This window comes from Tupaia chinensis, unplaced genomic scaffold, assembly GCF_000334495.1.
Source record: "Tupaia chinensis unplaced genomic scaffold, TupChi_1.0 Scaffold000146_1, whole genome shotgun sequence".
NCBI lineage: Eukaryota > Metazoa > Chordata > Mammalia > Scandentia > Tupaiidae > Tupaia > Tupaia belangeri.
Genome location: NW_006159616.1, coordinates 13,265,700 through 13,279,578, shown reverse-complemented (window position 1 = coordinate 13,279,578; position 13,879 = coordinate 13,265,700). Strand labels below are relative to the sequence as shown.

Genomic DNA, 13,879 nt, shown 5'->3' with positions numbered 1-13,879 from the left:
GCAATCTCTTCTCCTCCATTGTCCCTCTCAGGATCTTGGGCATGCACATGCACCCTGTGGAGTTTTAAGCCACCGGGTCCGGGATGTGAACTGCGGTTGACTACATGGGAGTCCAGTGACATAGCCATTACACTAACTGCTGGTTCCCTTATTTCATCATCTTTATTAGACATAGACCAGACTTACTTTTCTTTTTTAAAATTATTTATTAAATGTTTTTTGTTTTTGTTTTTGTTTTTGTTTTTTTAATTTGACAGAGAAAGAGGGGAAATGAGAAAGCAAGCCACCAGGTTAGGTCTGGGACTCATACCGTGGTCAGCCGTGTAGGAGTGTTCAGCACCTTATCCACCATGCCACCTGCTGGTCCCCCAGACTTACTTTTCTGTGTACTTTGTTTCTAAAGTTGTTTGGGCTCCATGTAGATTTTAGAAATATTTCCCTTCCGGCCTTGCATCATTTAGCCAGAGCATCATTTAGCCACCAAGGTTTCTTTTTCTAATGAGAGTAGGAGAGCATAGGAAAGAGAGACGTATTTTTGACCTCGTAGTTAGCTAGGACCAAAGGTACAGCCACTCCTAGACCGTTCAGTCTGGGCTAGGGACCAAACCAGGCTTCCCGTGCAATCTCAGTATTGCGTAGCAGTGCCCTCCTGCTAATGCCGCTGTGCTGGGCCAGCCGTTGAAATTGTAGGTTTAACTTACACTTCTCTTTCTCTTCTCTAGTGCCTGCAGCTTCTCACCCACACTTTCAACCGAGAATTCAACCAGGTGCACGGTAGCATCAGTGACTGTAAGGTGAGCACATTAAAGCTATAATTTTTTTTTTTCTGAAAGAATTACTTAACTTAACTTTATTTACTTATTTTAATTTGACCAGAGAAGGACAGAGTGGGGGTGGGGGGTGAGAAAGCAAGCTACTAGGTCCAGGACTCAAACCATGCTCAGCCATGTAGGTGTCCAGCACCTTCAACCACCATGTCACCGGCCAGCCCCAAAGCTATAATTTTTTAAAATTATTTAATTTTATTTATCATTATTAATATTTTAATTTGTTACAGGGCATGTGTGCTCACCAGAGAGAAAAGGAAAGTAAAAAAGCAAAGACTTGAACTGCTGTTGGCCATGTGGGAGTCCAGTGCCCCAACCACCATGCCACCTACTGGCCTCTAAATCTGTAATTTTTATCAAGCTTGCCAATGACTGGTTTCTTCACAGCAGCTCAGGTTTTCTGTCCATATGTGATGCTACTTTTAAGTGGCTAGAGATGGGCACAATATCGTATTTGAAGTTTTAATGGCATTTATCCCAGTTTTTAGGGTCAGTACACTGACTTCTGAATATAGAAGTACTCCTCAGTGTCTTTTAGAGTGATTATCAGATGGGAAACATTTGGCTTTCCCTGTATCCTTTGGAGACAATGTGTCACTGTATGACAGGAGGCTAGGGGGCTAATGCCATTTTCTTTTTTGGAGAGATTTTCGCTATAGGGCGTGTACGCTCGCCAGACAGACAGAGAGAGACATAGAGACAGAAAGCAAGAAATCACCCCCCAGGGGGGATGGTCACGCCGCAATCCCTTCTCCTCCATTCTCCTCTCGGGATCTTGGGCACGCATGTACACGCGCCCGGCGTGAGTTTTAAGCCACCAGGTCCGGGACGTGGACCGCGGTTGACTATGTGGGATTCCAGCGCCATAGCCATTACGCTAACTGCTGGTTCCCAATGGGGCTTTAAGGGTCTTGGTGGCATAAAGTTTTGTTGCCTTCAACAAAAGGTGAGGTAAACATTTCAAAGACTTCTGTGTCGTTCCCTCTATTCCAATCAGTGGGGCTCTTTTTGTTGTCCCTTAAGTACTCCCAACTCACTTCTGCCTTGGGGTCTTAGTGTTCCTTGGCCTAGAACAGCCTTCTTTAGGATAGCCCCGTGATTGGCCTCCTTGTCACTTTCACTTTTCTGCTTAAATATTGCCTCCTTAGAGTGGACTTTTATTTTATTTTTTTTTTAAAGAATTTTATTTAACTTGGGGCCAGCAGGTGGCATGGTGATTGGGAACACTGGACTCCCACATGGCTGACTGTGGTCCATCCGAGTCCTGGACCTGGCAGCTTGCTTCCTCTCTTTCTCTTTCTCTCTCTGTGTCTTGCTCTGGTCAAATTAAAAATAATAATAATAACAACAATAGTGATAAATAAAGGAAATAATTATTTTAAAATTTTTTAAAAGAATTTTATTTAACTTTATTTATTTATTTATTTATTTAAATTTGACCAGAGAGGTGACAGAGCAAGAGAGACAGAGAGAGAGAGAGAGTGAGAGAGAAAGCAAGCCACCAGCTCTGGGACTCAAATCACTATCAGCCATGTGGGAGTCCAGCACCACCCTTTCCCCCACTTTATCTTTAAGTATTTGCTTAAAGTGGTTTCTTGTTTGTCTTTTCCACAAAAATACAAGCTCTAAGAGGGCAAGCCCTCTCCATATTCTTAGCACATGCCAGGTATGTGATAGGTGCTTAGCACATGTACATAAAGACAGCGCATGAGGGCAGTAGCAATATAAAATATAATATAATACAATATATGTAATATAAAATAAATAATGTAATATGAATAAGGTAAATATAAACAACATTAATCCTATAAATAAAATATAAAAAGTCAGCCTTGCTTCTTTTGTAAATATCTTGATTCCAGACATGGCACTTAGGTCATAAAATATTTGTAGGTCGGACCAGCAGGTTGCCCAGTGGCTAAGGCACTGGACTCCCACATGACTGACCATGATTCAAGTTCCAGACCTGGCAACTTGAAAGTCATGCTGGGTGCATTTGCGTGTGTGCCCCAAATCCTGAGGACAAAGGATTGCATCATGGCTACCCTCCTGGGGGGTGATTTCTCACTTTATTTCTTACTGTCTGTCAGTCTGTCTGTCTCTCACTCCCCTCTCCACAGCACACATGCCATTTGGCAAAAACCTTAAAAGAAATTATAGGCTGGGCCCAGCAGGTGGCTTGGTGGTTGAGGCGCTGGGATTCCCACATGGCCAACTGCAGTTTGAATCCCAGATCTGGCGGCTTGCTTTCTAGCTCTCCCTCTCTCTCTCTGTCTTTTCTCTGGCAAAACTCATGTGAAAAAATAATAGCATAAGTAAATACATAAATAAAATAATTATTTAAAAGAAATTATAGGCTTGTTTTCTTTTTAAAAATATTTAATTAATTACTCTGTTTATTGGTAAATGATATATTAGTTGTTTTTTTAATAACTTTCTAAAACAGAAGATTTATAAACATGTCACTGGCTGGCAAAGCTTTCTATTGCAGGGGCAGCTTTTTTTTAGCTGAATCTCATTTGCTGTGTCGTATTTGCTTCCAGTTGTCTGATCTCTCTCCGATTGGACGGGATCCCTCTGTGTCCAGTTTCAGCAGTGCCACCCTCACTCCCTCCTCCACCTGTCCCTCTCTGGTAGACTCTAGGAGCAACTCTTCAGATCAGAAGTAAGTACACAGATTTCATTGAGGGAAGCCCTCCTAAGAACCAAGGACAACATCAACCTTTCTTTAGCTCAGCGGAGGTGTTCTCAACTGAGGGCAGCACTGTCCCCCCAGACAGCATGCAGAGATGTGGAGGCTCGGCTGTGTGTCACAGTGAACATCGTATCTTACTGTCCGCATCGGCTCGATGACTCCTCTTAGGCTCTTTCTACTTGTTTTGCCCTCCCATTCTTGCTCTTGCTTGTCTTCCCAGTCATGATTTCAGACATAGGAAGCTCCATTTTAGGAAAAAAATATATTTTTTTGAGAGGTATTTTTCTTCGTTTGTTTGTTTGTTTTTTCCACTCTAGGGCACGTGCACTTGCCCAGAAGACAGAGAGAGATGGAGAGACAGAAAGTGAGAAATCACCCCCCGGGGAGATGGCCACGCTGCAATCCCTTCTCCTCCAATCTCCTCTCCTCAGCACCCATGCACACGTGCCCAGCATGAGTTTAAGCCACCAGGTCCGGGACTCGAACCGCGGTCAACTACATGGGAGTTCAGTGACATAGCCATTACGCTAACCACTGGTCCCAGGAAAAATATTTTTATGCCATGATGAAATCATAGGTAAAGGGACCAGCAGATGGTGAATGGTTACATCTCTGGACTCCCACGTGGTTGGCCACGGTTCAAGTCCCAGACCTGGTGGCTTGGAACTCATGCTGGCACATGTGCGTGCATGCCCAACATCCCAAGAAGAGAGTAGAGGAGAGGGGATTGCAGTGTGACCATCCTCCCAGGGGGTAATTTCTTGCTTTTTGTCTCTGTCTCTCCAACAAGCATATGTACCCTATAGCAAAAATCTCTCTCAAAAATAAAAAAAAAAAATCATAGGTAAGAAAAATAAAGATAAATTTGGCCTAGATTCACCTCTTTGCAAATTCACCTCTTTGCAATGTACCCTCAAGCTCTTACCAATCTCCATTATCTTCACCTTGTCATTATGCTCATTATGTGTCAAAACCCACCTGGTTACGATCCTTATGTCTGTTGCCTTACTGTACCAACACTGACACAGCCCATTATGGCTGGAGAAACTAACCCAGCCAGGAAATTTTACTAGATTTAGTCTGCCATCAACTCTAAGATTATTTTATGTGCCGCTAAGAAAGAAAAGGCACTGCCAACTAAATTCAACATGCCATCAATTCTAAGGTGCATCCCATTCAAGAAATAAGAAAGTATATAAAATTTTTTTTTTCAAAAGTCAATGAGATACCATCAATCAGGCTAAACTTTCACAGAGATACTTAATATGGAGCATAGGTATTTATTTCTGACCTAACAGTCCTAAGAACTGGTCGTGGTCAGTGGTGCAGCTCCGTTCCACATGCTGTTCAGCTTCAGCAGTCTAGGTTCTTTCCACATTTTGCTTTCTGCCATTTCCCAAGTCTCAGCCTTTTGTGTGCATGAGTGTCCCCTGAGTGCTTGCTAATAAGGGCAGATAGCTGAACCTCACCCAGACTTTCTGATTCTACATGTTGGACTTTTGGATTCTCTGTTTGGGTTAGAGCCTAAGAATTTGAATTTCTGGGGCCAGCAGGTGGCGTGGTGGTTAAAGTACTGGACCCCCACATGGCTGACCGTGGTATCTTGTTTTTTCTCTTCCCCTTTCTGTCTCTCTCTCTGTCTCTCTCTGATGAGTACACATGCCCTATAGCAAACATTTTTAAATAATAATAACATAAAACATAATAACATAAAATAAAAATTTTAGTAATAATAACAACATAAAAGGGGCGGGCAGGTGGCATGATAGTTAAGGGTGCTGGACTCCCATACTGGTCAATTGTGGTTCAAATCCCGAACCTGGCAGCTTGTTTTCTCACTTTCCCTCTCTCTCTCTGTCTCTCTCTGGTGAGTGCATGTGCCCAATAGCAAAAATTTTAAATAATAATAATAACATAAAACAAAATGTTTAATAATAATAAAGTGGGCTGGCAGGTGGTGTGGTGGTTAAGGGCACTGGACTCCCACATTGGATGACCATGGTTCAAATCCTGGACCTGGCAGCTTGCTTTCTCACTTTCCCTCTCTCTCTGTCTCTCTCATTCTGTCCCACTCAGGTCAAAATTTAAAATTAAGGGAACCAGCAGTTAGCGTAATGGCTATGTCGCTGGACTTCCACGTAGTCGACCGCAGTTCGTGTCCCGGACCCGGTGGCTTAAAACTCACGCCGGGCGCGTGTGCGTGCATGCCCAAGATCCCGAGAGGAGAATGGAGGAGAAGGGATTGCGGCGTGACCATCCCCCCTAGGGAGTGATTTCTCGCTTTCTGTCTCTATGTCTCTCTCTGTCTGTCTGGCAAGCGCACACGCCCTATAGCAAAAACCTCTCAGAAAAAAAAAATTTAAAATTAAATAAATAAGTAAATAAAGCAAATTAACTAATACATTATTTAAAAAAATAATAACTAACATAAAATAAATTTTAAAATTAAAGAATTCTTTAAGAAAGAATTTGCATGCTTTTTTAAAAGAATTATTTATTTTAATTTTATTTATTCATTCACTTATTTTAATTTGATCAGAGAGAGAGAAAGAGGGAAAGCAAGAAAGCAAGGCACCAGGTCCGAGACTCAAACTGTGGTCAGCCATGTGGGAGTGTCTAGTGCCTTAACCACCACATCACCTGCTGGCCCCAAGAATTTGAATTTCTCTCTCTCTTTTTAAGAATTATTTATTTAATTAATTAATTTTTTATTATTATCAGCATTATTTAATTTGACGAGAGGGAAAGTGAAAAAGCAACTCACCAGGTCCAGGACTCAAACCATGATGGCCATGTAGGAGTCTAGCACCTTAACCACCGCAGCACCTGCCAGCCCCAGACTTTCAATTTCTAGCAGCTTCCCAGGTAAAGCAGATGCTGCTGGTCAGGGACCACACTTGGAGAACCATTGCCCTCGATGTGGCCATAGGACTAGAAGGAAACATCAGAGTGCACACAGAGTTGATTTCCTGATCCTTGGGTTCAGAGGGCTTTGGAATAAGAAGTGAGACTGTGACTCGATGGCCATCAGTGATCCACGTCCTTTTGTAACTTCTGAAAGATAGACCAGTTGAATTTAGAGTTAACTTTCTGATACCAACTTGTCTTCTCTGCAGAACTCTTCTGAAACTGAGGTTTTTGTTCCCCCTGGAGTGTTTGTACACAGTTCACCTTGACCATAACTGAACTCTTGTTACTTCACCTCTCTCTTTTAAAGGACCCCAGAAGCCAATTCCCGGGCCTCTAGTCCCTGCCCAGAATTTGAACAGTTTCAGATTGTTCCAGTGGTGGAAACACCCTATTTGGCCCGAGCAGGAAAAAATGAATTTCTCAATCTTGTTCCAGACATTGAAGAAATTAGACCAGGGTGAGTACTATATTGGCTAGGAATGCCAGGCATAAAGACAAATCAGGGAAGAGAATTTACTTCCACTTCCTCTGTTTGAAGTCTATATTATAGTCGATGCAAATTGAATCTGGGGTGAAAGAGCTAGACTGGGTTTCTGCTCCAGTCGTATCTCAGAGTGCGTCCACCCTGGGGAGTAAGCCATGTTGTTCTGGCACTTTCTACTCTTCTGCTCTATTACTCTTTGCAGATAAAATTCTAGGCCAGTAAGGTCATTTGCCTGTTTCATTGAATCTGTGGACCTGGCCTTTTGATGGTCCTAGTGTATGATCATTTTGTTTTTTGTGAGAAACTAACCTTTTTTGTTTGTTTATATTGTCCTTTTTAGTTCAGTGGTCTCTAAAAAGGGATACCTAAATTTCAAGGAGCCACTTTCCAGCAACTGGGCTAAACATTTTGTTGTGGTTCGTCGCCCTTATGTCTTCATCTATAACAATGACAAAGACCCAGTGGAGCGTGGTATCATTAACCTGTCAACAGCCCAGGTGGAGTACAGCGAGGACCAGCAGGCCATGGTGAAGGTAGGTCCTGACTTGTTGGCTTTTCATGGCTTCATGCACCATTCCCTCCTGAGGTCTGAACTCTGTTAGGTGACGTGGAACCTTTCCTTTGTATCTGTTTGGTCTCCTTGAACTTTCAGTGTAAAATACCATATGTCCTGTGAATACAGCCAGGTGTCCTCACTGATCAGCCTCCATAGTAACTTTCTCATTTGACCACATTTCTTTCAGACACCTAACACCTTTGCTGTCTGCACCAAGCACCGTGGGGTCCTTTTGCAGGCTCTAAATGACAAAGACATGAATGACTGGTTATATGCCTTTAATCCACTCCTTGCTGGCACAATACGGTAAGAAGTTGTTCTTGGATTTCCTTTCTCTTCTTGACTTTGGCCCGGGGACACCAACATAATAGGAAAGGAAGTATTGTTTAAAACAGAGGAAGGGGAAGACAGTGTCCCGGCAGTAGTGCAGCTCTCTACCATGATGGGCCCACATGGAAGGTTCTAAGGCCTCCAGGTGCATGCACTGCCCCTGATCCAGGCTGGCTGAGGGCTGGGTGGAGTGTCATGAGAAGACCCTGTTGAGGGTGCCTACCTCGCTTTTCCTCCCTCTCTGTTCTGTGAGTCCCTCTCATAGAAGAAATGTTAAAAGTAGAGGAAGGACAGGAGTATTAGTGTGGCTGTAGGTTGATAATGAGGCCTGTGTCTCTTGTAAAATAGCATATTGCCTCCCAAACCACTGAGAAGACTCTTAATTAATTGCAGCAATTAATCCCCTCCTTTATCTTTTTTGTTCTCAAGAGATCTGTGGATAGGTCTAGGGGACTCAGTAAACAGAGGATCATGAGAACTGCAGAGGTCTCCCAGTACTCAGATCCTGGGAGGGATATCAGTGAGGAACACTCCAGCCTGCTGTTTGAACAGAACCTAGAGATTGAGCCTGAGGTGCCCGATAGGAAGTTCAAGGAGGGAGCCATGGCAGAGAAGGAGCCCTGTGAACACCCGGGTCCATGTCTCTAACCCTGCCTCCCCCTTCACCTTCACAGGTCCAAACTCTCCCGCAGATGCCCGAGTCAACCGAAATTCTAAGTGACTGCGAGAGTCCCCACGCACCTGCCTTCGAGAGATAAAGAAAGTGTTACCTCTCATTTCTCTTTGTGATTCTTGACGGTTACTCTTTGTGTGTGATCCTGTGGCTTAACTACTCTCCCTCCTCGTCCAGCACTTTTTCTAGCTCTCCTGTTCCGCATCTCCATTGCTCTGTACTCTTCTTTTTTTCTTGTGCTGAGAATCTTGTTAGTAGCATGTGGCCTAACAAAAGGAAAAAAAGACTAAAAAAAAAAAAAAAAACCAACAACAACAAACACAAAACCCCCAAGGAGATCCTGTGAATCTCCAAATTACATTTTGGTGTATTTTGGCTTCCTTTTGTATGCTAGGTCCCCATATGATCAGCCCTGGTGTCTGTACTGCTGTCTTTGGATACCTTTGTCTGCTTTTCAAGGCAACATCATGCTCTTTTTTTTTTTGCTTTTTTTTTCTCTGTTTGCAATATCACTTTAATTTTTCTTGGGTGGCTGAGAGACTAAAGGAAGAGATACCTGGCTTTTCAGAATCTAACAGGGAGAGCACTTACCTTTTCCCCTCTTCTGTCTTTTTACCATGGCTAGTCCCTGCATTTTTACCTAGGGAAAAAGTTGTGGTGAGCTTAGAAACAGGACAGTTATATTCTCTGAGTCAAATTTGGGGCATATTTAGGCGTAGTGATATAATTTTCATTTAGAAGAAAAGAGAGGCCTTTCTAGGCCTGAGGCGGTGGCTGATACTGACCCTGAAAGAAAGGAAGAGGCAAGGATATTCTTGGTGGGGCATGGCAGTGGGCCATGAAGGCTGTAGCCAGGAGTTCCTGGGAACTCTCTTCATCAGGAGGCTGTTCCCTAGAAGTTCCTCAGCTCTGTACTTGGCATTAGCGTGTTTGGGATCAGTGCAGTGTTGTACACAAGTGGCCCACGAGGGGGAGTGTCTCACTTTCTGGTGATAAGCTTGATGATCATGATCATGATGAGTAGTGTCCCTGTGATAGGTACAGCTCCCTTTGATCAAAGAAATGTAGAGTTCAAATAACACTTGGAAGTCTCCCTCTGAGTCCAGGGGTCATGTTCAATAATGTTTTATCAAATTGAAAAGTGGTCCCTGTGGAGCTTGTGTCCCCATCTCAAATAAACAAGCACAGCAGGCTCTGGTTTCTGGGTCCCAGGATTAAATCCAACCCTTCCTGCCACTCCAAACAAAAAATGAAGGGCCAACTGGGCACAAGAAGAGTGACCCCCCTCGCGCTAGCCCAGGAGTTTGTTGCTTGTCTCTCCTGATGCAGAGATAATCCCAAGGAGAAAGTCCACTGTGGACAGTCTCCTTTTCTTCTGACAGACTAGGATCTTCTGGCTTCCAGAGACCACCCATTTGCCAGTAAGTTTAACAAGAATGACACAGAAGAGAGAGCCTGCAGATTGCTTTGGCTGCTTTACCGGTGGACTTAGGGTTGTTTATCTTTTACTTCCCTCGCTCAGGCCTCTTTCATCAGCACTTGAACATTCAGGAAAGTTTTCACTCGCTCCTACTTTTCAAGGACTGAGGGTTCTTAGCCTTAATGTTGCTGACTCTCAGGCGACAGCAGCTGGCTTACTCTGCTTCACGAGGGAAGGTCAGGGCTCACGAATCCCTGTGGAACAGTGCTGGAAACCCTGTATCTCCCAGGCCCTTGTTTCTGACTTCCTGGGTGGTTTGGCTTATATCTGAAGAACAGGTCTCCCAGCTTCGAGCTTGCAAAGAGGAGAAGTGACCCACAGAGAGCTTAATAAAAGGAAGGGTAGAAATCACACTGTCCTTATCTGAAAAGTAATCAATAAAAACTCCGGTAGACTTTTTTTTAACCTTCTTCTTCTCCTTAAAACATAGGTCACTAACTATGATGTTACTTGTTTTCTAAGTGTATGAGAGTTTTAATATAGTTAGAAGATTTTTTTGCTGTCTAACGGACACGATACTCCCTTCTGGCGTATACCCACATCCAGCAGGATCTGTCAGCGCATTGAGACAGCTTCCTGGACTGAAATAGAATTTCAGGGAAATGAAGATGAGATCAGAAGGTCACTTTCAAGATGAATCACTGGTGTTGCTGCTGTCCTGAAGTCTGCTAGAAAGCCGTGTGTGACTGGGAGGCGGGATGCCCGAGGGAGTGCGAGATCATGTGGTACACTGAAATGACTTGTTTTTCCTCCTAACTCAGACAAAACTGGTTTGGAAAGTCTTTGCTTTGGAAGTGTCAGACGTTGGAACAAGCCAAATTAGACTGTTGATGATGTGCCCCGTCAGAAAGCCTCATTCGGAAACCGGAGGAGGCAGGTGGGTCGTGTCCTGCAGGGGGGCTTGGGCAAGCATGCTTTCCCCCTCTGAGGCTGCTCTGTTGTGGCTGATGGGTGTGGACAGTACCTCCCACCTCCCTCGGGGCCCATATTCAGATCGGAGTTTCAGGGCTAGTGTTCTTGTTCTAGACAGGGCCATCCCCACTTTGAAGCCCTGAGAAAAGTTACGGCAGGAATTACCTGTGAGGCTTTGCCGGTAACCATAGTGGCAAGAAGTTAAAAGACGTAACCTTTAAGGAAACCGTATTTTAAGTTTTTTGATTTTTAAATTTTTTTCTTAAAATACCCCTTTAAACAAAGCCCCCTCCCTTCCAGAAAAAAATAAGGGCAAAAAAGAAAACTCATACACAAATTAAAGACAAAGGAATGCTAGTTAAAGCGAATGCTCTCTCCCTCACTTCTCCTTTCTCATAGTCAACCTCAGACCAGTGCTCGGGCCCTCCCTAGCTCTGTGCCTCTGCCTGGGAGTCAGTCAGCCCTCAGGCCAGCACTGTGTGGGGTCAGCCAGCCCGCGCACAGTCAGGAGCCAGGAAAATGCTGCTTCTGGCAGCAGGGTGGGCACCCAAACTCCAACTTATTGTTAGCACTTGGTGAGGACAAGGAAAAAGGACTTTTCCCAACTAAGAACCCACAATCATTTGATATATTTTCCCCCCATCAGCTCTGTGGGGCTTATACAGCTACTCATATTTTCGGTAGATTTTTTTCAGCTTGTCTAAGATGAAGGAATAAATTTAAGTCCTTGTGAAAGGTCTTTTAGGATCTAGAAACAAGATGACGTCTCCTGGCACATATTTCAAAGCAAAGACTTTGTTGCCTGCTGCTTGTTGTCTAATTTACAGGGATATTTAATTTTGTAAGGTATATGTATATTTATACAGCTATAATTAATTGCACATTGGACTGGAAGAGAAAGGATACCCTAGCGCGTAGCCCCTGCCGGAATTCTGTGCGTTTCCCTGGTGTGTGGTCCACTTGGGTTCTCCTGGACGGTATCGGGTTGCTTGTTTGACTTGGGTCCTTCAGTTCTCCTCTTGGTTCCCTTTGTAAATGTGACTTGTTAACCTACTTCTTAAAAAGCGAAGTCGAACTCTGCTGCTGTCCCGGAGAGTGCTGAGCGTGTCTCGGTGGGACACTGACCTGTGTACACCGCAGCTGTCTGCCCTACCCAGCGACGCACCCACGTGCTGGCCAGATCCTGACTGTATTTTCAGGAATGTTTTCATTTGTGCTTCCTTAGAAAATCGAAGTCTCAGCTGAGAGATGATTTGCTGCTGTTGTTCAAAAGGCCATTTATGAAATTAGTATTCGAGCTCATAAAATCTCAAGAAATCCTCCAGTCATTTAAATTAAGAAATTAGAATTGGAACAAAATTCACGTTAAAAACTCAGAACCAAACAGCTGTGCTCAGATGGAAAGTCAAGCTGAGGTTGGTCTCTTGCCAAACCCTGGCTGTTGTGTGTTGTTTTTCATGTCTTTTGAGTTAATTTTTTCCACACTGCTTATTCTGGCATCAGTTCACCTGAGGAATCCGTCAGCCTTCTCAAGTTTAAGACATTGTCTTGAATTTGGTGGCTCTAAATTTACTTGTCTGCTGAGATTTCAAGTCTCTTGTCACCATCCTCACATACGACAACAAAATCCATGAAGCATAAGTGGCCTTTCTGAACCAAGACTTTGCAAACCGATCTCTCCCCATGAAGGAGTTAAGCACATTAGCAACAATGTACATTATTAATTTTGGATTTTCATTTTCATGTTTTATTTTGTAAATATTATCTGATGTTCGGAGCTTGAGTATACAGAATGTAAATATAGTTCTCGTATTTGTACTAATTCTGATTCTTTTGCTGTATAGCCTTTGATGTGCAATGCAGACATTACCTAACTGTGTATGGTAACCTTGCATCACAAAGCTCTTAGTGAACGAGGTAAAATAATAAAGGTACACCCAGTGCAACCGAAGGCTCTGCTGTGCGTTTTGCTCTTGCACCCTTTGAAAGGTAATTACACAAAGACTTCCCTTGACTTGCAAAGATAATACCCTTCTAAGACGAAAGTCCTGACACCATGGCCTTACGTGTTCCTTTTCCAGTATTCAAGACAGTGGTTTTATGTAGCCAGGAAAGTGAATATGGTGCTTTCCTCCCAAATATGTCAAGTGGCTCTTTCAGCTGGATGACTTGTCTTTCTCCCGAAGCTCCTTTGTTCCCTCCCAGTGATTCTGTAATGTTGTGTTGGTCTGGGGAGGGGGGCTAGAGGACAGATGGGATTTGAGGTTTTCTTTCTTTTTTTAAGAATTATTTCATTTTACTTTATTTATTTACTTTTAGAAAAAAAAAACTGACCAGAGAGGAACAAAGCAAGAGAGAAATAGCAAGCGAGAGAGGGGGAAAGTGAGAAAGCAAGCTGCCAGGTCCAAGACTCAAACCGAGGTTGGCCATGTAGGAGTCCAGTACGCTTAGCCACCATGCCACCTGCTGGCCCCTGGGTTGAGATGGTCAACATGTCGACTGAATTTTACAAGCTCCCACTTATGAGCAGGGACCACTGTCCTAGCCGTTTGGGTAGAACCCGAGGGAGAGAGGGAGAAACAGCACTCAGTCATGAAGTAATGATTGTTCCACAAATCGTGGCATGCCCACCTGTGCCTCGTGTCACTGCCAGCAGAGCAAGACCATGCACTGGTGGCCCCCTCACTCCATGGGGGATGACATCTATTAAACATTCACCATGTCAAGTGGCAAGTGTCACAGGAAAGTACAGCTCCACGAAAGATTCGAGAGGGAGGGGAAGGAGGCATCCCATAGAGTGTGTAGTCAGGGAGGGAGGGAGGGAGGCCTCTGAGGAGATGACATTTGAGCAGACTCCTGGATTAAAAGACAGGCTTAGCTGTGCAAATCCCTGGGCAAAGAGATCTCCAAACAGTAATTAAACCCTTGAGGCCGCAGTGTCTTTAGTAGGTTCCAGAAATAGCAAGAGTGCTGGTGTGGGTCAGTGAGGGAAAAAGCAATAGCAGACATCAG

At 43.9% G+C, this 13,879-nt stretch overlaps 1 protein-coding gene across 7 annotated transcripts in view; it reads left to right on the top strand.

The window, feature by feature from the left end:
* Positions 1–12,818, top strand: part of KIF1B (kinesin family member 1B) — a 161,341-nt gene extending 148,523 nt beyond the window's left edge. For all 7 annotated transcript variants that reach the window (XM_006145348.3, XM_006145353.3, XM_006145349.3 and 4 more), the window contains 6 exons: positions 723–794; positions 3,371–3,492; positions 6,740–6,889; positions 7,257–7,449; positions 7,660–7,778; positions 8,477–12,818. In XM_006145348.3, the coding sequence (XP_006145410.1) occupies positions 723–794; positions 3,371–3,492; positions 6,740–6,889; positions 7,257–7,449; positions 7,660–7,778; positions 8,477–8,519 (699 nt within the window). In that variant the 3' untranslated portion in view covers positions 8,520–12,818. The remainder of the gene's footprint in view (positions 1–722; positions 795–3,370; positions 3,493–6,739; positions 6,890–7,256; positions 7,450–7,659; positions 7,779–8,476) is intronic.
* Positions 12,819–13,879: the final 1,061 nt, after the last annotated feature.